The sequence below is a fragment of the Macrotis lagotis genome, chromosome 5, assembly GCF_037893015.1.
Source record: "Macrotis lagotis isolate mMagLag1 chromosome 5, bilby.v1.9.chrom.fasta, whole genome shotgun sequence".
Classification (NCBI taxonomy): Eukaryota; Metazoa; Chordata; class Mammalia; order Peramelemorphia; family Peramelidae; genus Macrotis; species Macrotis lagotis.
The window spans coordinates 244,973,462-244,996,699 of NC_133662.1; the positions used below are offsets into that span (position 1 = coordinate 244,973,462).

Genomic DNA, 23,238 nt, shown 5'->3' on the forward strand with positions numbered 1-23,238 from the left:
CATTCCCAATGCTTTCCCTTCACTTCTGGGCATGTTTATCTGGTTTAGTTCTGTCACTGGACAGCTCTCCGGTCTCTCCCACAAGTATTATTTGGCAACCTTGCTGAGGGGTTTGACCATTAGCTGAGGAACCTACAGAAGGGATTGCCCCTGACTGACCATTATTCTTCATTTGCTTCAATTGATCTGTTTTCTTCTCTGTAAAATGGAGACATGAGAATGGGTGGGACTAAATGCCCTGGAAGGTCCCTTTCAGCTCTTATAATAGATGGATGGAGTCTATGTGTGTTTGAGCTTCATATATTCGGTGATAACATTCTGCAATTGGATTCTATCATGATCTACACCGGGCATTGTGGGCAGTATAGTTCCTGCCCTTGATGAGTTCATAATATAGTGGGAAATATAGCCTATACATTCACAATTCAATCATGAAAGTTTATAAATCCTGTGACTCAGACTTAAAAGTTCTGTAAACAGTGAGAAGAGACTGAGTGGGGGCAGGGAGAAGGCTTTCCCTAAACTAGGGAAATTAACCCTGAAGGAAATGAATTGTAGAATTGTTGCTTCTAATGGTGTTGAATATTGCCATGTGCAAATAGTTAACCACCAGGTCCTCCCAGGAGGTCCTGCTGGATCTGCTTTATGGATAGATGGACCTCAATTGGAAAGGACTACCATCATCACAGCGCATAGAGCAACTGCCCCAAGTGACCCCTATTCCAGTATCAGCATTTTACAGATGAGGAAACTAAAGTCCAGAGTTCAAAGTCATAGGAAGTGGAAAAAATCAGGATTTGAACTCAAAATCCTAAGTTGGATTTTTTTTTTCTGTAGAACACTCATTTTATTTCCGCCCCTTAAAAAAATTCTAGAGGAGAAAGCTTCACTTCAGGGAAATGAAATGACTTAAGCAGGATCATACAGTTATCATGTGACAAAGTCTCTTGAGATTCCCAAACTGCCCTAGTTGTTTCCAAGCTATTTGAATCATTGAACTGCTCAGAGCCTCTGAGGGAGGAGCTGAATACTCAACCCCATCGACTCATGGGCTGATGCAAGCCTTAGAGCATCATAGAAATGTGAATGGTCTACTTGGCTCTTGCAACCTTTTGCATTCTGTCAGTTTGCCTACACATAGAATACTTGGAAGCAGCAGCATCTTTGAAGAAGAGATGTCTGGAGCCACAATGTCAGTTGTTAGCAGCATTATCCCCATTGGAAGGAAAGTCTTATGGGATATGATAATTGTTCTGTGTTTATTATTGAACTGAGCAAACACATTTCAATAATGGGAAAATTTGTGTCTCATTATGTCAACATCCGAAGCCCTTGTATACACAGTACCATAATCTGTAAAATGGGGATGATGACAACTGTAATATGTACCTTAAAGGATTGTTTGGACCAAATAATTTCATAGATATTTAGCCAGTTGTGTGTGTGTGTGTGTGGGGGGGGTCATTCCTCCTTCTACCTCTGTACCTGGTCAGTCACTGTGGCCCAAGACTGTCTTGGAACAAATAGCAAGGGATGCCCTTCTCTCTCAATTTTCCTGCCAGTATATCTTTCTCTTTCCTCCCTCCCAACTAGCCTCTGACCATAGCTGCCCACTTTTCCTGTAGGATGGAACGCAGAGTCCTTTTCACTCAGGCCCTCAGATCTACTTCTCTCTTCCCAACGGTAACATGCATGAGCCCTCCCTGGTCTTCCAGATATGGCTGTCTACTCCACCTGGGTACCCTGCCATGGTTTCTAAGGTCGTCTCAGCCTTTCCCTCTGGCCTACTGGTGTACCTCAAAGGCTCTTGGGCCTTGCCATCTATTAAGATTGCATAGACTCAAAGGTCTTTCCATCTACCATAGAGGAAGACATCTTCCATGTGTTATTTCTCACAATGAGATTGAGAGTTCTTTCTCTGTATCCTCCATGCTTGGTGTATGGTAAGTAATGAAGACTTTTTAATGTATTCTTGGAGAGGGCTTTGCAGTCTTTACAGGGGAGAGCAATCCCTTATAATCTTTTGTTTGAGAATTAAGATTTCATTGGTTCAGGAATGTATGTGGTGGCCCCTGGAGGTCAGCAGTAGCCCATGAATGTGGATGTTCCTGTCTCTAAGGTTGGCCCTCTTTCCACAATGCTGAATTGCTATTCTCTCTATTCTCCTCCTCCTCCTCCTCCTCTGTCTCCTTCTTCATGTGGGTGGTAGGTGTTCCCAGTCATGCTGCTACATGTGTCTGAGACAAGACAGGAGCAGGATGGGAGTTCTATGTGTGATGTGAAAGGATGCCTTCATGGATCCTAGAGAATGAAAATCAAGGAAAGAATGAAAACCAAGTCTGTGACCAGACTAAGATGCCTTATCCCGATCCCTCCAAGGGGGCCAGTGTCACAGAATCCCAAAGCTAGTGTGGGCCTTAGAGACCAGCAGTGAGCCCAGTGGATATAGAACTGTGGCTGGAGCAGGGGAGACCTGGGTTTGAATTCTGACTCAGATACTCCCTAGCTGTATGGGGGAGGGGTGGGATTGGACATGGTTTCTCACGAGCTGTTTTAAGCCTCCAGCCATGGATTCCAACCCTCTCATTTCATAGATGAAGAAAACAAGACCCAGGAAGGCTCAACAGTGTTTTGATGTCACCAATATGGGAAGCAGCAAGCTGGATGACATTAGCAAACTCGGATGGGGGAGGGGCCCTGTCTCCTGGGCTCTTCACAGTTCTGGATCCTTCTCACCCCCCTCACAGCCCCCGACATATAATAATGTTGGGCCTTCATTTCTGAAGACCACGGACATCAGAGAGGCGAGGTGACAAGCACATGAATTGGATTGGGGGGGGGCTGTGCTAAGTCACTGGCCTCACTTTCTCCTCCAGGGCCATCTGGGTCCAGGCCACATATGGATCAGGACAAGGAGACGGCTCTGGATGGGCGGCGAGGAGGGTTAAGGGACCTGCCCGAGGCCACACAGCTAGTAAGAGTCAGGCGTCTGAAGCTGGATTGGAACTCCTGTCCTCCTGTCCCCAGGGCCAGTGCTCAATCCGCCCTGACTATAACAGAGATTTCACACAATGAACCCAGAAATTCTTCACCATCTCTGAATTGTTAGGCTGAACCAGGCCTGTGACCAGCCCAATGTGGGTCTGTAGTAAATTTGGGGAGGGGGACAAAGAGAGAGCCCAAGGGAGCGGCAAAGGCCAGTCACTGCAAATGAGAGAAATCTCCTCTGGGTGCAGAGGGGAGGATCTCCAAGGAGGGATGCCTCCTTGGGGACCCTGGGGAGGGTCTCTATGCTTATACCTAGCACCATAATAAACTGGGTTAGGAAGCAGGCCGGGGGTCGGGGCCGAGGGGACCCCAGGGATCACCTTCTCTGACTCCCTTCCTTTTACACCTAAGGAAACTGAACCCCACGGAAGTTCGGTGCGTGGCAGAGTCAAGGTGGGTTCTACCTAGGGTCCCATGGGTCGGTTGGTGTGTCAGGGCGGCTAGGTTGGCACCGTGGGTGGAATTCCTGGCCGGGTGTCCGGAGGCCCCGAGTTCAAATCCCGCCTCAGACAGTAGCTGTGAGACCCTGGAGGAGTCGCTTCACCCGCGGGCCCAGGTCGCCCCGAGGTCTTGGGTCATCACGGGTGGGGGTCCTCCAGGGGTGAGGCCCCGCCCCCCGCGCTCCATCTCCCCTCGGTGGGGGAGGGGCGGCGGCCTCCCGCGGGGTCCGCGGCTCAGCTGATGTCCTGGCTTGACACGAGCCGGAAACGGAGCCCGAGCCGGGGTGGGGGCGGGGCGGAGCTCGGGCCCCCCGGGCCCCCCCCGGACCTCCCCCCCCCCCGGGCTTCCGCCCTTCCCCCCGCCGCGCCAGGCGCTCGGGCCCCTCCCGGCGGCGCGGCCGGCTGGGGGCGGGGCGGGCGTCGGTGGGGCGCACTCCTTTGCCAGGCGGAGGGACCCGGCGTGCGCCTGCGCTTCGCCCTATAAAGGCGCCGGGCCCCGCGGAGGCGCCGGCAGTCGGCGCAGTGGCCGACGGAGCAGGAGCGTCCGAGCGGCGCGGGGCCGCCACAGCCGCCGCCACCACCGGGGCCCGCGGCCGGGGAGGAGGCTCGGGAGCCGGGGCCGCCGCAGCCGCAGCCGGGGCCGGGGCTCGGCAGCCGGGCCGCAGGGGCGGGGGGCGGCGGCGGCGGATGGCCGCAGCGCGGCCGGCGCCCTGCCCCGGGGGCGGCTCCGGGGCCGCTCCGTGACAGCGGCCGCGGCGGGCCTGGGCCCTGCGAGGCGCGGCGGCTGCGGGCGGAGCGCGGCGGAGCGGCGGAGCGGCGGGGGCGCCCCTCGGGGGCCGGGCCATGCGGGGGAGCGGGCGGCCCCCGCGGCCCGCCTGAGCCCCGCTCGCCCTCCCGGCCCCTCCCCCCGCGGCCCGCCCGCGCTCGTTGGGGCCCCGGCATGAGCGCCCGCGCCGCCCGGCCGGGCTCCGGGCCCGCCGCCGCCTGCGCCGCCCGGGAGACGCCGCGGCCGGGCCTCGGGGCCCTGCGGGGCTGACCGGCCTCCCGCCGCCGCCGCCCAGCGCGCCCAGCATGGAGGTGGTGGGGGACTTCGAGTACAGCAAGAAAGACCTGGTCGGGCACGGAGCCTTCGCCGTGGTCTTCAAAGGCCGGCATCGCAAGGTAGCGCCCCGGCCCGCGGCCTCGCGGCGGTGGGCCCCGGGCCCCGGGCTTCCCCCGGCCAAGCCGGCCCGGCCCGGCCCGCCGGTGCTGCCCGACACTCGGAGCGGCCCCGCACACGCTCGGATGCGTGACGCTGTGGCAGCCCAAGTTTTCGGCCACTTTGGGCCGGAGGTTCCGTGGCGGTGCCGGGATCACGCCCCTCGGGCTCGGATGCTTCGGAAGGCCGGAGGGGTCCGCCTGGGGGGGGCCCGGGGCTCATTTCTCTGGATTGTTTGAGAGCTTAAGCCTCAGTCGGCCGGCAGAGCTCCATCTGCTGACCGGCCGCTGCTTTTCTTGCTTCAAGTTAAAATATATTTGTAACACGAGAAAAGTTTGGTCTTGTTTTTCCTGAGAACATGGTTCATCTCCGACGTTTTTTAAACAACATCGAGGCTAGGGGCCTTGTGGTCTTGGGGGAGCCCGGCAGTTCCAATGTTTGTCACATTAATGTTGATAATTGCAGGACCCAATGGAAAATTGGCTGCTCTCCCATTGGCCGAGGTTTGCTAAAACTCCAAGGTGTCACGTTTCCCAGCATTACTTCCCTTATACCCCAGAGCAACATTGTGTCTCCCTCCTTCTTCCCTCTCTTTCCCCTTTTGGGTATCAGAGTATGAGTGGAAAAAATGATTGAACCAGGGGTTTTTAAAAAATAAATAAATGAGCATGCTCGATCTTTTTTATTTTTTTTTCTTGGTTAACTTAAAAATCTTGTGCTTTTGAAAAGCAGTCTTGTCAGGTTTTAGAATCTGTTTAATGTAAAGGCTCGTCAGGAATAGAAATAGTTTCAAAAGGTTCGGCTATTCTTTTGGCCAAGAGTCCCAGCTGACTAACCAGAAGTATGCTGACGTTTGAGTTTATTTCAGTGCTAATCGAGTAAAATCTTTTTGTTTTTTTCCTTTTTCAGAAAACTGATTGGGAAGTAGCTATAAAAAGCATTAATAAAAAAAATTTGTCAAAATCACAACTACTTCTTGGAAAGGAAATTAAGATTTTAAAGGTATGTGGATATATGACCCTATTTTTATCTTCCTTCAAACTCAGGTCACAAATGATCCTTAGCAGCCTTAACCAGCAAAGAGACAGAATTGAATGGGGCACTCTTAAGATTTTGAGAGAAATGAGTACTTACTGGGGAGGTAACTAGGGAGCATTCACTATTGCTCTTATCTTAAAGTAGGGAACTCAGTCCTTTAGAATACTTGCTGCTCTAAAATATTGTAGGAGACTAAATTAATTTTTGAATAGATAACATTTCTTGTTTCCTTTTGTTAGATGTAGATGTTAGTGGAAACTGGTAATGTATTAAATTTGACTTCTCTGAGGTTTTTCTTTGTTAGTTATGTTATGGAGAAAGTACATACTTTCTAATGAAGGAGGGGGGGCTGTCTTTTTCTTGTAAAGTTTTTACGTTTTCAGTTGGCCACTCACATTACAAATTCTGTTTTTAGCTCTACCTCTTCTAAATTGAGGACCTGTTCTATTAAGTTGTATTCCTTGGATCTGGTCTTTACTGTTTACTCCATAAATGAAGTGCTTGTTTAGATGAATTAGCTGTCATGTCTCAGGCAGATAATGTATCCTTTAAAGTATTCTTAAATTTTATCAGTGGTTCTGTCACTAATTAGAAATTGTACATTGCTTTTAGGTAGCCAGCTATCCCATCTATGGCCCTTTCAGCCATATCGTTTATTTTTAGGGTTGACTCAATTATCTTTATCTTACAAGATTTCTTTGTACATTTAATGAAGTTGTAGATGTTAGAAGAAATTATCCTTATATTTTTCCCAGGCTTGTCAAGACAAATCTGTGTTTTATTTGCCTATCATAACCTGATAATATTTGATTAATATATAAAAATTATATTTTGCTTTAACTTATTAGTCTTATTTTCATTTAATGTTTGTTAAAAGAAATATTTTTATGATTGAATTTGTTTTATAGGAACTTCAGCATGAAAATATTGTGGCTCTCTATGATGTCCAGGTGTGTTAATTTGGATTCCCTTTTTTTCTTACTGTGATGTCTTTTTTAAATTATATGTGATTGAAAATTCATTATCATAACTAGGAAATTTAAAATAGAGAAAATAACATTTAAATTCTTGCTAAGCAGATTATGTGACCAGATTATGTAATTATACATATAGATGTATGTATACATACATACTTACTTGTGTGTGTATATGTATATATAGAGACATAGACCTATATGTAATATGTATATAATTAGTTTTCTCTTAACCAGATATGAGAACTTGAGTAGCTTCATTTAACTTTAGTTTCTTCCTGTAAAATAAGAGAATTGGACTAAATAATATGTACAGTTTTATCTATCTTAAGATCCTATGTCCTAGTTAAAGAAGCTTTTTAAGTTTCATGAATTATTGGTCTTAAATGAAGCAGTGGAAAAACAAATTTATAAATATTGAAGATGTATATTGTTGCCCTGGTCCTGTACTTCAGGCTAATGATGCTTATTAACATTAAATACATCATTTCTCTGTTAACAAATTATATATATATATATATATATATATATATATATATGGGAAATTTAGTCTGATTTATTTTTTTCTTTCCCTATCTGCAAAAGTGTAAGTTGAACATTCTTTGTGAAATTGAGAAGATTATTGAAGGAAAAATAAGAAAACAAAGCCAATCTAGAAATCCCTTGTTGGAAGTAGGCAGGATTTATTTCTCTTCAGAGGTTTTTGGTGTAGTCTGACTTAGTCTCTATGGACAGAGAGCATCAGCTGGCATGTCATTACCCAGTATGAGAGCTGAAGAGTAGTTGTTAACTCTAAATTTCCTGATTTCAGTGGCTTACAGAAAATCCTACTGAATTCAGGGTTGGTGCTAACATGCCAGCTGTATACTATTAAATTTTTTTTTTCTGGCAATGATTAACCCCCCCCCCCCATTATTCTTTGGTTGTTGTAGGAAATGATGTCAGAGTAAGTGAAAGTCAGGATTTTAGAGTTATATCAAGGTGGTTGGATTTTGTGGTAGTGTGGGGGTAGGTTTGGCCACTGGCTGATCTGTTTTGACTAGTAATTCATGAATATGGTGGTCTGCAAAGTGAAGGCCTTGGTTTGACCCTGAAGGATATGGTCCATTGAACCAATTAGAGCATGGAAAGATGAGTCACATCCCACTTTTCTTGCCACAGGGCTTGTTTCCAATAAACTCATGTTCTAGCCACCATCCCCCCCCCCCATTCTTTTATATACCTTTCTATCCTTTTCCCCTTCTGAGCTGAACTTTGACCTCTCCAGAACCAAAAGATTAGGCACTCAACAGCTAATGTAGGTCAGGTGCCTTTGGGAGAATTCTTCCACACCTCCACCCCTTGAGACATTGGCAGGTGCCCCGAGAAACTGGGGCTTCATCATCCAGGGCAGGTGGGGACTAGTGAGGTGTAGAACCCTGCCTGGTTCCTTCACATATCTCTTGTAGGTTGAAAGCTTTCCATTGACCAAAGGATATATTTAGGGCCTGTGGGGGTTTTCATAATCTGGTGGTGATGTTTTGGTTCAGATTGCATCTTTTATCTGTTTGTAGGCACTTGAAGTAAGATGGTAACTTTACTATGATAACTAAATGATACTTCCTAAAACTGGTGATAAGGAAGCCAAGAAAAACTAGATTGAGAGAATAGATTGGAATAGAAAGGAATGGAATTTGGGTGATTAGTGTTTAGTATTTATTACAGTGTTAAAGATGCTGAATTTTCTTGCCATTCTACACTCCTAGCATTATTGGGAGAAAGATATGCTTATGTTCCTTGAACTTGCAAATGAAGTAGGTAAATAGAGTGCAATCTTATATCTGGATGTTTTGTCAGTAGGGTGGAATGGAAAAAGCCCTGGCCTAGACACTGAGCTCTCCCTCTGGGCTCTTGCTTTGCCCCAGGCTAGCTCTGGGCAACTGGCCTAACTTCTTTGCTCTTTCTCACACAGAACATCAGGAGGAAAATCCCTGTGATAAATAGTTAACTTTATGCTTCTGATGTTTTGTGAGAGATTATCTGTAAAAAAGGATGACCATAAAATGTAATAGAGGAATGGATACTTGCATGGTTTATGGGAATGAGTATTATTCTTTAATTACAATTTCTAAGGTTTGATCTAGAAAGTTTCTTCAGAACAAATGCAAATCATTTCTTAACCTGTGTAAAAAAAAAAACCAGGGGCTCATTTTTTTTTTCTTGAAGGTGTTAGGTTAATCTCTGCCTTTCTCTTATATACACAACAACACTTTTTAGACTACTATACCCAGAAGGATGCCATCTTTATAAATGTACATGATTTGTGCATTGACATCTTCGCAGATTTCTCCTTGTTGTCATCTTGCAGTTAAAAGTAATGAGGAGAACTTGCAGCTGTTTTGAAGGGAGATTGCAGATGTGACCTTTTGCCTTTAAGTCTTCGGGCTTTTCTGAAATCTATTTGATAAGAGAATTACACAGATTTTTGTACTTCATTTCTAAATGGTCACATACTTAAATATTGACCCTTCAGATCTATTCAGCAAATGTGTATATGCAAACTCATGCCTGGATATAAACTGATGTATTCTTGGGGATGGGCTTGTCCTGAAGGTTGAAGGAGAGTAGGCTAGACTATTTGTTAACAGAATTGAGTAGTGCCAGAGCTCCTTGGGAACTAGGAAGACCTGGTTCCTTTTGTGTTATTCTCATTTGGTATCTGAGAAGGCTAAGAATAACTCACTTATTATAGATAGCACTTTAATGTTCTTTAATGGTAGTCACTTATTGGAAGTTACTACCATTGTATTATATAGTAACATCCATTTAATATTGTATGTATTTATCAAAAACGGAGACCATCTACTATGAACTTTTTATTGGTGGAGATAAACATGTCCCACTTTTGTTTCCTTTGGTTTTCTCAAAGTCTGTGACTCAGGGGAATGTAAATTTTGACTGATTCAGTCCCAGAAACAGATTATCTGCTGTTTGCAGGCTTCCTAGTTGAGTTCAAAGGTTGGAGATGATTCCAATAAATCCCTTTGCAGATGTACCTATGAGGGATGTAGGAAAGATCTGTGGTTGTAAACTAGGAAGTGGGAACTTGTCATCCCTCATCTCCCTGTGGTTTCCTTCTAAGTGTGGCTTCTTATAAGCTTCCCTAAATTTGGGGTGGGAAGGAGGGGAGTTGGTGGAAGGGATGTGAACCTTTTCCTTTTTTTTTTTTTTTTTTTGTTTGATATCTATACCTGAGAAGTGAGGTACAGAACAAAAGCAAGCTTCTTGGTAAGCTTTGCTGATAAATTTCTGTCATGAAAAGTAATAGGATAACTACATTGTTAGAAATTATTTCCTTGCTTAATAATTTGTTTCCTCCTCCCCTGCTTTTAAGCCCTGCTACCTATAGACAATTTCTTCTTGGGAAAGCCATATTATAGAATCTGTTTTTAAAAATTAGTTGTCTTTTGCCATGTCTGCTGGGAAATCAGCATGTGTAGCATTAGCTTCCTTAGATTCTACAGGTTGGTATATCTGTTGAGGAGCATCTGCTGGGTGGGTAATTCTCATGTGACACGTTGCCATTAGGGACCTCTCTTTGCATTTGGACATTATGGAAAAGCAGTCGTCTTGAGTCTTTACTGTGGTGACTGTGCCATTGATCTTAAGAGGCCTAATTATAGTAGTAATAATAACTGGCATTGATGTAGCCCTTACTTTGTGCCAGGCCCTGTACCTGTCATTTTGTAAGAGGGGGGCACACTTATCCCTGTTTTACAGATGAGAATACTGAGGCAAATCAAGGCTAAGTGACTGGCCCAGGGTCACCCAATTAGTGAGTGTCTGAGACTGGATTTGAGCTTTGGTCCTTCTGACTCTGGGCCTGGCTTTCTGGTCCTCTTTAGCTGCTTGAACTTCAGTGGAGAGGCACCAGGCATTATTCCAGCTTCCTAAATTTCTCTTAAAACTCCAACCATACATTCCTTAATTTGAGCTTGTGCTCAGCTCCTTCCATACCCCATTCAGTCCATGCTGCTATCAAATCAGGAGTTTTAGAGCAGTCTGAATTCAGCATTCAAATGAAAATACTGTATTGGAAGACAGCATTTCAGATTATTTGGGGCTTCTTAGTTTTGACCAGACCCAGTTATTTGGATAATATTTTAAGGTTTTCTGACCCACAAGAGCCGCTTGCATGTATCTCCTCAGCTATCACTTTCCTTTTCCCTCTTCCCAGGCCCTGGTCTTCCTTTTCCAAGCCCCCAGTCACTTTGGTTGAACTAAAATGCTGTGGTGGGGGGGGCATAGATCCCAAGGAGAGAGGCAGGGTGATTGGAGAGGGGTCCAAAGTACCCAGGCACCCATGTATGTAACAGCTACCTCAGGCTGTGGTGGTGCTTTTGGACTGTGATTAGCTCCGAAAGGGCACATTTCATTTTTATATCCTCTAGAGAACTCTGTGAGGGTCCAGAAGTGCAATGGGCTGGATTGGGAGGTCAGTGTTCTTCATCCCTAGAAGTAATCAGACTGAGATTGGCCTGACATCTGCCTACCAGGGATGGGATTTTAAAGAAGATACTGGTATCAGGCAGGAGGTTGGACAAGTTAACCTCTGGAGTCCTTCCCAGTTCTTTGGATGCTGTGTTTCTGATAGAGGTTTTTGTATGAAGGCAGAAGAACTCAGTAAATCTGTTAAATGTATTTAGCCATTTTGGAGTCTGCAGCTAAACCATCTTTTAACTGAAGTGTTTTTGCATTGACAATAACTTGTCAGTGTCTACACTGAAAGGAATTTAGATTATTTCTCTCTTGTATCATTCTATACTTACTAGAGAAATCAGGTTGGGACCTGCAGCATTTGAATTGGAACTTGTACATTTGCTTATTCCTAGTTGCCTTGCCCATTTGAGCATTGACTTTAATGGATGATTTGTAGAAACTACCATTTTAGAAAGGTACCATTTGTGTCAGTACTTCCTTTTTATATACCTATAGTTAGTTTCACTTGAAGTAATAGTAATTAAAAAAAAATAACTCCAGTATATGAATTTTTGCATACTTCAAATTTTGGCATGATTGTTTTGTGTGGTATGTCTGCAAAATCATTTCCTTTTTTGTTTTTTCTGTGTGACCTTTGCACATTGGCATTTAAAAACATTCATTAGGTTAAATGGGTACTTGGCAGTCTTCAGTAAAGTTTGTATTCAGGTAGCTCTTTCTCTACATGGAACTACAATCTCTACAATCGAATAAGAAATTGAAAATGGAAAAAGCCTAGCACAGGAGCACCAAAGTCAAAAGAATTACCATTGCCAGATAGAGAAGTTTCCTAGAAAAATTGAAGAGATTTTTGAGAAATTTTATATAGTGGGGGCTTTGTTTGCTTCTTCACTTTTGGGTGAATGTTTTTGGATTTCACTTATTTTTTGTAATACATAATAATACTTAAATTTTCTTTTAATTTTGTAAGAAGTCACTTTAAGAATGTTTTAGATAGGGGATTCTTAACATTTTTTGTATTATAGACCCTTCCTGCAGTCTGGTGAAGCTTAATGGACTTGGAATAGTATTTTTTAAAATTCTTAATTGAAGGAAATGCTAAATTTCCCTTAGAAGTTAGTGAAAATAAAGGTGTATTTTTTTCCCCTCCTCATCCATACTCATGAACCCCTTGAGATCTTTCCAAAGACTCCAGTTTAAGAATCTCTATTTTCACCTTGCATAAACTGTGCTATGGGGGCAGAAGAAGGTTTGTCTAAGTTGATATTTAAAAACCAGGGTGTTCATTTCTTCTTCTTCTGCATGACTAGATCTGCTACCACAGTAATGGTGACTGACAAACTTGGAAGCTGGAGGGGAAATCTGACCTAGAACCATAGAGGTGAAGACTCTGTTTTTCCAATTATCTGCCAGTCATTCATGAGTGTGTTGGGGCCAGGGAGGAAGATGGCCAAGGAGTTGGAATTCCTGCTCTCCCCTTTAGCACCCCCTATCTAGACTTAGCCACTGCTTTATTCATGCCAGGAAAGGGCAGAATAGTAGAAGAGAGGAGTGGGTAAAAAGATGTCAGTGATATCCCACCCACCCCTGTGACTTCTCAACTCAGAATTTAGACTTTTATTAAGAAGAATTACCTTTAGAAATTAAGATCTACTTCTAGGTTCACATGGCTCTTGTGACCACATAACCACAGAAAAGTTCAATTCACTTGAGATTTTAGTTGGCAGATAGGAAAGGAAGCAAGGTTGAGTGATCTGAAAGAGCTTGATCCTGAGTAGAGGTTTGTTTTTTTTTTTTCATGTGAGTTGGTGATAGCTCTCACTTCAGTATTTGCTGTATTACACTCTACAGGACATAACATAGTTTTCTGGCTTTCCTTGTCGGCGACGTTCGAAATTAGAGCTCTAAACCATAAAGCTGAAAAGCAGTGCCTTAATGACCCCTCCCCATCACCTTGAGCCAAAGACATCTGTGTAGATGCATTCTATAGTGCCTGCCACAAGGTGCTTTAAGAAATGAGGGTCACTATAAGAGAGGCTGAACAGCAAGGCAACACAGTGGAGGGAGTACTGGTTCTGGAGTCAGGAAGACTCTTCTTCCTGAGTTCAAATCTGACCTGTAATTACACTGACTAGCTGTGTGACTCTAGGCAAGTCACTTAAACCTGTTTGCCCCAATTTCCTCATCTGTAAAATGAGCAGGAGGACGAAATGACAAATCACTCCAGTGACTGCCAAGAAACCCTCAAATGGGGTCACAGAATCAGACACAACTGAAATGACTGAACAGCAGGATGGATCCTAGATCTGAAGAAGTGAACCAAAGAATTATTGTTCTTAATACTATTTAGATTATTTTTGTGGCTAATTCTTGATTCTTTCCTCTGGTTGTTGCTATGGTTTGTACTATGTGAATATTAGTTCCTTTTCTTAAGATCTTCTTGAGTTGAAATGTGCCTCAAGCTATTCTTGACTCCATAATTTTGCAGATGAGGGTGTTACAGTAAAGATTATTCAAACTTATGTTTTCTGTCTTTAAATCCAGTGCTCTTTACATTTCTAGCATGCTTCTTTCTGCTCTTTTACTGGGTGCTTCACCCTTAAATTACAGTGCAGTCTTGTGTCCCTTCTTATTGAAAGGAGGTGCTTATATCTAGAAGTGAAGAAAATAGATAGCATATATAGAGATCTAAACTTCTATTATGATTATTGAGAATAGTCTAAAGATTTTTTCAGTACACAGCTGATGTTGGAGATAAAGATTGCATTGGATTGAAGTAGGTTTGAGTATTCTGCTATTTGGGAAGGACTTCAAAGGATCAGTTGAGGACAGAGATAGATGCTCAGGATCACAGAGATCTACTTGTCCTCAAGAGGAAATTGAAGTTGGCTTTTTTTTGTCCTCAGTTCACCCTGTGGTCTGCTCATTTATGAAAATATGTCACTTTCTGTTTTTGGACCCTTCAGTTTATATGTGATGGGAAGATAAATTCATGTCATGTTAGTTTGAAATTTAAGCTTATCTTCCTGTTCTGAAAGCCTGGTAAATTTGCTGTAACTCTTAAGAATAGACAGGGATCGTGGCAGAGGGCTTCCAGGTATTGAAGCCCCCTCTGCTTGATTTTTGGGGTTTATAGAGGTGGGACCTTCACAGATCCCCTTTAGGGGAGGAGGAGGAGGTCTTGAAAATAGTCGCCTTAACATTAAGCAAGAATTGACTATACATCCTTTCATTTGCCAAAAAGTGACTCACCTTCCTTTGTGTAGTAGATTGCTAGTCTTGATTCTTTTTTTTTTGTTAGGTTTTTGCAAGGCAAATGGGGTTAAGTGGTTTGCCCAAGGCCACACAGCTAGGTAATTATTAAGTGTCTTAGATGGGATTTGAACCCAGGTACTCCTGACTCCAGGGCCCGGTGCTTTATCTGCTATGTCACCTAGCCGCCCCCAGTTAGTATTTTTAATTGAAAAACTTTTACCTGTCTACTTCAAAAGAAATATAATACCATGGAAGCTCCCTGCTTTTCCCATGATTTTAAAATTTCTTGCAGGACACAATGCATATATAAATCAGGTAAAATAACTACAGGAAGATGTATGATTAAAGGGTTAGTGTAAGGGATAATAAGTTCAATGAAAAGGGAGACTAAGAACTGAAGTGGAGGTGGCATTACTTAGGAGCCAGTGGAGCTGGATGTTAAAATGGGTAGGACTGAGATGGTCAGAGGAGAAAGGAGAGAAAGTTTTTAGTTTAAAAAATACTAAACTTAATAAATATCAACTAAAATGAATATTTCTATGTACATGGTTTAGCAAAAAAGGGCTTTGTATAGGAAGTGCGGGTCTTTTATGTGCAGCTTAACATTTTTTCCTAAATATTACACACATTGTTTTCAAAGATGTCTTATTAATGACTTCATCTGAACTTCCTTCTCTTCTTTGCATTTTGGAAACATGTTTTAATGACCACCTTTCTTTTGTATAGTTTCATTTATTTCTGTGAGGAAATCTGTAGTAGCAAGCTTCCAGCTTGGTATATGAATATACCAACAGCAAATCAAAATTTTCACCTGAAATCTCATCAGGAATTTCCCAGGAAAATCACTTAATCTTGTTTGCCTCAGTTTCCTCATCTGTCAGACGAGTTGGTGAAAGAAATGGCAAACCATTCTAGTATCTTTGCCAAGAAAACCCCAAATGGGGTCACAGAGAGACTAAATACAACTAGAAAACAACAGCAATAAGGAATTGTAAAAGAAAACTCTTAGTATCATGCTAACAGATAATCCTTTCACCTCTGGGAAGCCTTTTAGAATAGTTTCTGGATGACTGGATAAGCAGTCTTCTGCAGGCCTAGATAAGCAGATTGAGAAGGAGGAGAGTCTGGATGGAGGAGGCTTAGAGGATGATTACCAGAGCTATCAGAGATGGCAAATGCAGAAGGGAACAGAACATTTGTGTAATTGGACTCATTTATTGTTGGTGGATGATAGTGGTGGAGGAATGGCAGAGGAGTGATGGTGAAAACATCAGCAAAGATTCAATCTTGGTTTTTGATAAAAAAAAAGAGTGGAGGGTCTGTCTAAGCATGTTTTTATTGGAAAAATAAAAGACTGAATGAGGAAGTGGAACCAGCTTATGAAAAGCTTTGAATTCTTGGGAAAAGAATTTGAACTTGATCCTGGAACCATTTGAGGTTTTGAGTGACATTGGAGCTTGAGAGGGAGTTTCTGTACCTTGTTTTGGAAACAAAAATCCTGGTTGAGGATTAGATTTGTGGGATTCCCCAGTAATAGAATTTGGCCTGGCCAGATAGAACTCTTGAACTGAGAATGAGGATAATTATGCCTGAGCTGCTATGCAAAGCAACATGTATGTGTGTCCTCTTGTTCCTCAGCACCCTGGACTTCTTTCTTCCTTGTTCCTCTTTCATGCTGGTCATGGCTGCATTTTTGCGTCTCCCTGCCTCAGTTTCCTCATCTGTAAAATGAGGATAACCTTTACCTCCTAGGGTTGTTGTAAAGATCAAATTTGATAATACTTGTGAAGTATTTTGCATAGTAAGCGCTACATAGATGCTGTTGTTGTTACTATTATTGTTATTGTTAGATGTTTAGATTTTTGTAAGTGAGGAAATTGACACCTCCAGCCTATTTCAGGCCGCTCTCCACTTAGGTTCTGCATTCCAGTTTTGCGTCTCTGTATGGATTGGGGTGCTTGCTCAGATTCTGCTGTGGTCCCACAACAGACCGCAGATTAATTTTTTTCTCTTTGTGACATTATCAATGCTCAGTCATCTGGGCCTGAAATCTTTTGAATCATATTTGATTTTACACCTACATCTTCAGATCCATTTCTTCTACTTCCTTTATCCTAGTTCAGCTTCAAGTGGTTTTCATCTCTCTATCCTGACAGATTTAGCTTCAGTTTGGAAGTGTTGGAAAGGACCCTTATAGATTATCTAATCTATAAGTCCTCTCTTTTCTTTCCATCTAGCCAACCTTTTTTAAACTCCCTACTGAAAGACAGCTCTTGCCCTCAAGAAATTTGCATTCTTTTCCTTGATGCCATTTCCTCAATCACATTCATTTATTCAATCAGTAAGTGCTTCATATGACCAGGCACTGTGCTAAGGATACAAAAAGAGGCAAATGCCAGACCCAGCTCCCAACAAACTTACAATTTAATGGGGAGATAACATCCACACAGACAGATAAGAAACAAAATATCAGAATTGGAGGTGATGACTGAATCAAAGATTTGAGCAGCTTTGTGTGTGGCTGCGGTGAGTGGAGGGATAGCTCATGTCAGGTAAACTGAGGAGGCTGAACTATAAGTGATCGATCAGGATGTTAGGAGGAGAATCAGTATTTATGTTGATGTTCCCTAATGAAGTGGGGGTGGACATTTGGAGAGGAAAATTATGTGCAGATATTAAAGGACTTTGAGGGAAGAAGGAAGAAGAGTGACTTGGAACTCTTTAGACAATTGCTATGAAGATTTTGATAGAACAGTAGATCTGAATAGCATGAAACTCAAAGGAAGAGATTTATTTCCCAGATAGATCTTGCCCAGCAAGTAAAGAATTTAAGAAACGTAAGAGAATTAAAAAAGAGGAGACATTAATGTTGTTTATTTCTGCTGTCCCCTCACCTTTGAAGTGAAGAGAGGAAAAGGAGTCCTTAGCTTTTATTTGGGACATGCTTGGTTATCATTCCTGTAGCATTTCACAGCTTTAAATTTGGTTTCTTTTTTCTTTGTGCATTTGTGGAAATCTTTGCACAAATCTAACCCTGTCACCACCTGCTCCAAAACATTCCTTATTGCTTACAGGATGAAATAAACAACTCTTGGCATTCCAAACTCCAGAATCTGCTTCTGATGTATTTGAAAAATGATCATAAATAATATTAAAGAGTACAAACAGTTCAACTTGTGTTGCAACATTTGAATGATTTTTTATATAAAAAAATACAATTTTTATATATTCTGTCACCATCAAGGTTTTGTCTATTAACTTCCTTTTTCCTTTTTTTTATAATTTTAATTTCATTTTTTTGAAAACTTTTCATCCATTTGTACATACATGTTTCCAAGTTACAAAATTTCCTTCCCTTACTTCCCACCCCCCTCCCCTCAGTAGGGAACAGTCAGGTTAGCATTTTATGTACATATTTGTTAAACATAATACATATTAGTAATTTTTGGCATGAGGAATTAGGATTAAGGGAAAGAGTTATGTAAGAGATGATTTTTATAAAGTGTTCATCAGATTTGGTAGGGATGTTTTTTTTTTCTTTGTGTGTGTGTGTGTTTTGTTTTCTTTCCTCTCTGGTTGGGGATAATAGGGACCATTTTCAGTCTAATACAGTTGTTTTCCTTGCTCTCTGGACTGTCTAGGATTTGCTTTCATCATGGTTATTCATCTCATAATATTGTTGATGTGTATATTGTTCTCTTTTGCCTATTAATTTTCCAATCATTTTTCTTCTCTTTATGTAATCAGGTGTGCTCTACTCTGTTCCTATAGTAGATTAGTAGAAACAATTAGGTGTCCCCTTGGCATAGATTTACTGGGCTTAGTGTCAGTGCAACCATTGTTCCTAGCTCTGGGACCCTGGGCAATTTGTCTGCCTCAGTTTCCTCACCTATAATAGTGATAGTTAATGTACCTCCCAGGTGCCATTGTGAGGTTCAAGTAAGTAAAAGTCTTTGTAAAACTACATGTAATGCTGACTATTGTTATTCTGATTTTTCATTTTTTGTTATTTCATAAGTCTCTATTGTATTTGTGTAATGTCCATCTTAAGCAGTTTATTATATTTTCTATCCCACAGTTTGACAATTCCTTTTATAATTGAACATATAGGTTACATCTTTTCTCTTTGCTTATTACAATCTATGGTTTCTGTTCTTCATATTCCCACAAGCATTGAGTTGTTTTGTTTTAATTTAGTTTTGCCAATTTCATGAATGTGGGGTAGTACCTGTTTTAATTTGCGTCTCTTATCTAATTTGTATAACTTTTTTCAAGTTAATTGTTTGTTTTGGACAAGGCAATAGGGTTAAGTGACTTGTCCAAGGTCAGACAGTTAGGTAATTCTTAAGTATTTGAGGTTGAATTTGAACTCAGGTCCTCCTGACTCCAGAGTCAGTGCTCTAACTGTGCCCACTTAGTTGCCCTTTCAAGATAGTTGTTAATGGTTCATTTTTCTAAAAATGCTGCTCAGAAGAAAACAAAACTATCAATAGTCATATAAAAATACTCCAAATCACTATTGATTAGAGAAATGCAAATTTAAAAAACTCTGAGTTAACAGAAGTTTTAGCATTTTTAACAATTTTTAACATGATAGAAAAGGAAAATGCTAAATACTGGAGGGAATGTGGAAAAATAGGGATGTTAATGTACCTCTTGTGATGAAGTTGTATACTGTTTCAACCATTCTGGAGGACAGTTTGTAACTATGACCAAAGGACTTCCTAAGACTGGGCCTGCTTTGTAAATCAAAAGAGATCAAAGAAAAGGGGAAAGGACTGAGTTGTACGAATGTATTTCTAAGGGCAGCTAGGTTGCTTAGTGGAGTCAGGAGGACCTGAGTTCAAACCCTACCTCAGACACTTAATAATTATCTAGCTCTGTGTCCTTGGGCAAGTCACTTAACCCCATTGCAAAAACCAAAAAAAAAAAGTATTTATAGCACTTTTTGTGGTGGCAAAGAATTAAGGGGATGTCCATCAGTTGGGCAATGACTGAACAAGCTGTGGTATATGATTCTTTTGGAATACTACTGTGCGCCAAGAAATGACTAAGAAGGATGGTTTTAGAAAAACTTGGGTAGAACAATAGTATCTATATCTATCATATATCTATATATGTATGTAAATAAAATAGTATTCCATCACAAATATTTACCACAACTTGTTCAGGAGAACTGCCAAACTCTGTGTGTAGACTGAAGCATATTTTTCCTTTATTCTTTCCTCCTTCTTTCCTCCCTTCCTCTCTCTTTTCCTCAGCTTCCTGTTTGGCCTGACTTCATATGTATAGTGGGTATCATATTACTTTGCCTTCTCAGTGGGTGAGGGAGGGGGCTGGAGGGAGAAAGAGAATTTGGAACTGAAACATTTTTAAAAATATGCTAAATAATCTGATAAAATTAAAATTTTTTTATTCATCGACCATTTATTCAATATATATTGGAACCAGTTTCATTTCCAACTTTATTTTCCACTAGTTATTTTTACATAATTTAGGTTAGACTATTTACCCTTCCCTAGTTTTTAGTCCTTTCCTCTCCTGCCTCCTATTTTTGTATATTGTCCATATGCTTAGGACAGAGTCTACATCTCTTAAAATCATTTTCTTCCAAGACATAGCCCAGATGTCATTTCCTAGGTGCTTCCTGATGCTGCTCTGTCTTCTCCCTTCCCCAATAACTAGTGATTCTTCTTCTCATTTATTTTGATGTAAACCTGACCTCTCCTAGGCATTTACTTGTGCCTATATATTTTCTCCTATCTCTGAGTCTATTTTTCCTTAGGTTTTAAGATGCTTGAAGTCAGTTAATCATTTTTATGCTCCTACTGTCCAGAGTTGCCACTTAATGCTTGTAGACTTCTCCTTTTCCTTTACTTAAATTGGGCTAAGGTTGGAGTAGAGGAGAGAATTGTTGTGTCAAGTTGACCACTGACAAATAACTCATTTGGTTTCCCCAAATGATCACAAATTATTTTTAGTTGTCAGGAATTATTGTGGTGTGGTCCATTCTGTCATTTGTTCCTAAATGTGTATGTTGACTAATGTCCTTTTCCCTCTGTCTAACCTTGAAACAAGAATTTAGTGAAAATTTTATCCTTCCAGCATGGAAGATGAGGCTTATACAGGTTCAGGATTTGTGACTTTTTTTGGAGTATTTTAGGGTACTCTCTAAATCAAATATTAGAATTTAGAATTGCCCAAGCTCTTTATCGACTTTGAAATACCTGAATGTAAAGTATTATTTTACATAAGCTTAGAAAAGTTGTATAAGAAATACATGGCATTTATGATACTTTAAGAGAGAGTGGATGTGTTACTCTCAGAACTTTTGTGCCCACTCTTTCAGCAGATGATACACTTTAGAAGTTCCAGCAAATGGAAACTTATGACATATTCAGCCATTTCATTATTATCTCTGTTTTCTTAACACAGATTAAGTTTTTGTAGAAATTTCTGTTGTAATGTGTGACATTTGAAAATAATTTGAATGTCTTGTAAACAAGTGTGATTTAATGGAGGTCCATATTGATATTCAGTAGATTTTAGAGAGTCAGCTCTGAGAGATATATTGTTAAATCTAAAGGAGAATTCTTGTTTTCCTCTGCTTATTTTACTTTCTATACATTTGACAGCTTGACCTCTTTGCCTATGGGTTAGAATAAGACTAACTGTATATTTATTTTGGAAGAGTTTTGTCATTTGAGTAACAAAGCATGTAACGTATCATGGAGAGACAGTGTAATATATAGTTTGCCAGGATATGTAAATGGAAAACTCCAAGCAAGGTCTCTTGGTTTGCTTGCTTTCTTTTGCAACCCCATGGACTGACCCTCTCCCCATGTCTATTAATATGGAGCATCTTTGATTTAGGTTTAGGATTATGATAAACTAAGAATTGAGAGTTCAGGCCAAATTGCGTCATTCATAACTTAAAGCTGAAGTCTAGTTAAGTCATCCTAGAAGTGTCATTCTTAATACTGAATAAAATGAAAGTTGTTAGAAATCAGCTACTCAAATTTTGAACCAACAACCCAAACATGTATCATCTTGAACTTGAAGATATTTTTGTCAAGTTGTCCAAATCAAATGGAGCACCAAATTAGCGTGTTCTAATATTTTCTATAAGACCTTTCAGAATTAACAATTAGGAATGCAGGATTAAATATTAGCAAATTCACAGGACGTTTAAGGATAATACTAAGCTTATCTGGGCAATTTCTTGGACCTGGACCTAGCTTCAAAGGTGTCTGGAATTGATTTGAAATGGAGTAACTTTCTGTGAAGGGCAGAACTTTCTGAAAATTACCTGTGGGTAACTGGTTCAGGAGAATTTTTTTTAACATTACAAAAATCAGATTGATTTTATTTGTACATATTGATATTTTTTGAAACAGTTTTGATATTTATTTACCAAATTTTATTCCAGTTTCCTTCCATTCATCCTTCCAGGGAGCTATTCCATATAGCAGTATTTTTTTTTAAAGAAAAAAAGGAGGGGTGGCTAGGTGGGCGTAGTGGATAAAGCACGAGCCCTGAAGTTGGGAGTACCTTCATTCAAATCCGGTCTCAGACACTTAATAATTACCTAGGTGTGTGGCCTTGGGCAAGCCACTTAACCCCGTTTGCCTTGCAAAAACCTAAAAAATAAAAATGAAATTAAAAAAAAGAGGGACTTGCTCTTTCCATTAGTGCAACAATCAGGCACAACACTTTGTTTCTTAAGGATATGATTTCTCTCTCATCACATCCAACTTAGATCATTGTATACCATGGAAATAATGTAAAGACTAACAGACTGCCTTCTGTGGGGGGTGGGGGGTAGGGAAGCAAGAATAGGAGGAAAATTGTAAAAAAGAATTCAAAATAAAAAAAAGTGGAAAAAAAATAAAGTTTGAAAATATATGCAAATATTTCATATCCGTGGCCTTTTCACCTCTGCAAAGGAGAGGGAGGGGAGTGTCTTCTCATATTTCTTCTTTGAGACCATGCTTGTTTTTAATAATTTTGCAACATAAACTTTTTTTTTGGTTTATGCAAGGCAATGGGGTTAAGTGATTTGCCCGAGGTCACATAGCTAGGTAATTATTAAGTGTCTGAAGTTGGATTTGAATTCAGGTCCTCCTGACTCCAAGGCTGGTGCTCTGTACCACACCTAGCTATCCCACAACATTCACTTTTGAATATTTTGTGGTTCTTTTGTTATTCAAAGGAAGACTTCCTTTGTTATATTCATTCTGCAAAGGATTCTTTTCATGCTCCCCTGGAAGCATTCATAGTCGGTTTTTTTTTGTTGTTCTTTATAACTCAATAACACTTGATTTCATTCATGTATCACAATTTGTTGATGGGCAGCAACTATTTCAATTTTTTGCTACCACCAATAAGGTTGTTGTAAATAATTTGGAGTATAAGAGTATGTTCTTTTTATCTGTGAGCTCCTTGGGCTACAAGCATAGTAGAATCTCTGGGTCAAAAAATGTCTGCCTATTTTAGTCATTTCATTTGAATAATTCCAGATTGGTTGTACTGATTCCCAGTTTTCCCCTGTGTACTAGCATATTTGTCTTCATCCTTGTCTATTCCCATCTTTTCTAGTTTGCCAGTTGTGAGGGGGACCTTTTGGTATATGTGGATTTGCATTTCTCTTATTAGTGTTTAGAGCATTCTTTCTTGTGGTTGTAATTACTTTGCAATTCTTCCTTTGAAAAATGTTTCTATCTTTTGACTACTTCATCTTATGAATCTTAGCACTACTTTGAATTTTATTTAGTTCAGAGGTACAGTGAATCTTAAATTCCAGTGT

General features: G+C 41.0%; 1 protein-coding gene across 5 annotated transcripts in view; it reads left to right on the forward strand.

Annotated features, from left to right (window-relative positions):
- Positions 1–4,497: 4,497 nt before the first annotated feature.
- Positions 4,498–23,238, forward strand: part of ULK2 (unc-51 like autophagy activating kinase 2) — a 70,761-nt gene continuing 52,020 nt past the window's right edge. For 3 of the 5 annotated variants that reach the window (XM_074189238.1, XM_074189240.1, XM_074189239.1), the window contains exons 1-3: positions 4,498–4,649; positions 5,596–5,688; positions 6,633–6,674. In XM_074189238.1, the coding sequence (XP_074045339.1) occupies positions 4,560–4,649; positions 5,596–5,688; positions 6,633–6,674 (225 nt within the window). In that variant the 5' untranslated portion in view covers positions 4,498–4,559. Of the gene's footprint in view, positions 4,650–5,595; positions 5,689–6,632; positions 6,675–23,238 lie in introns of those variants that run through there. The other 2 variants (XM_074189237.1, XM_074189241.1) reach the window with 2 other exon arrangements.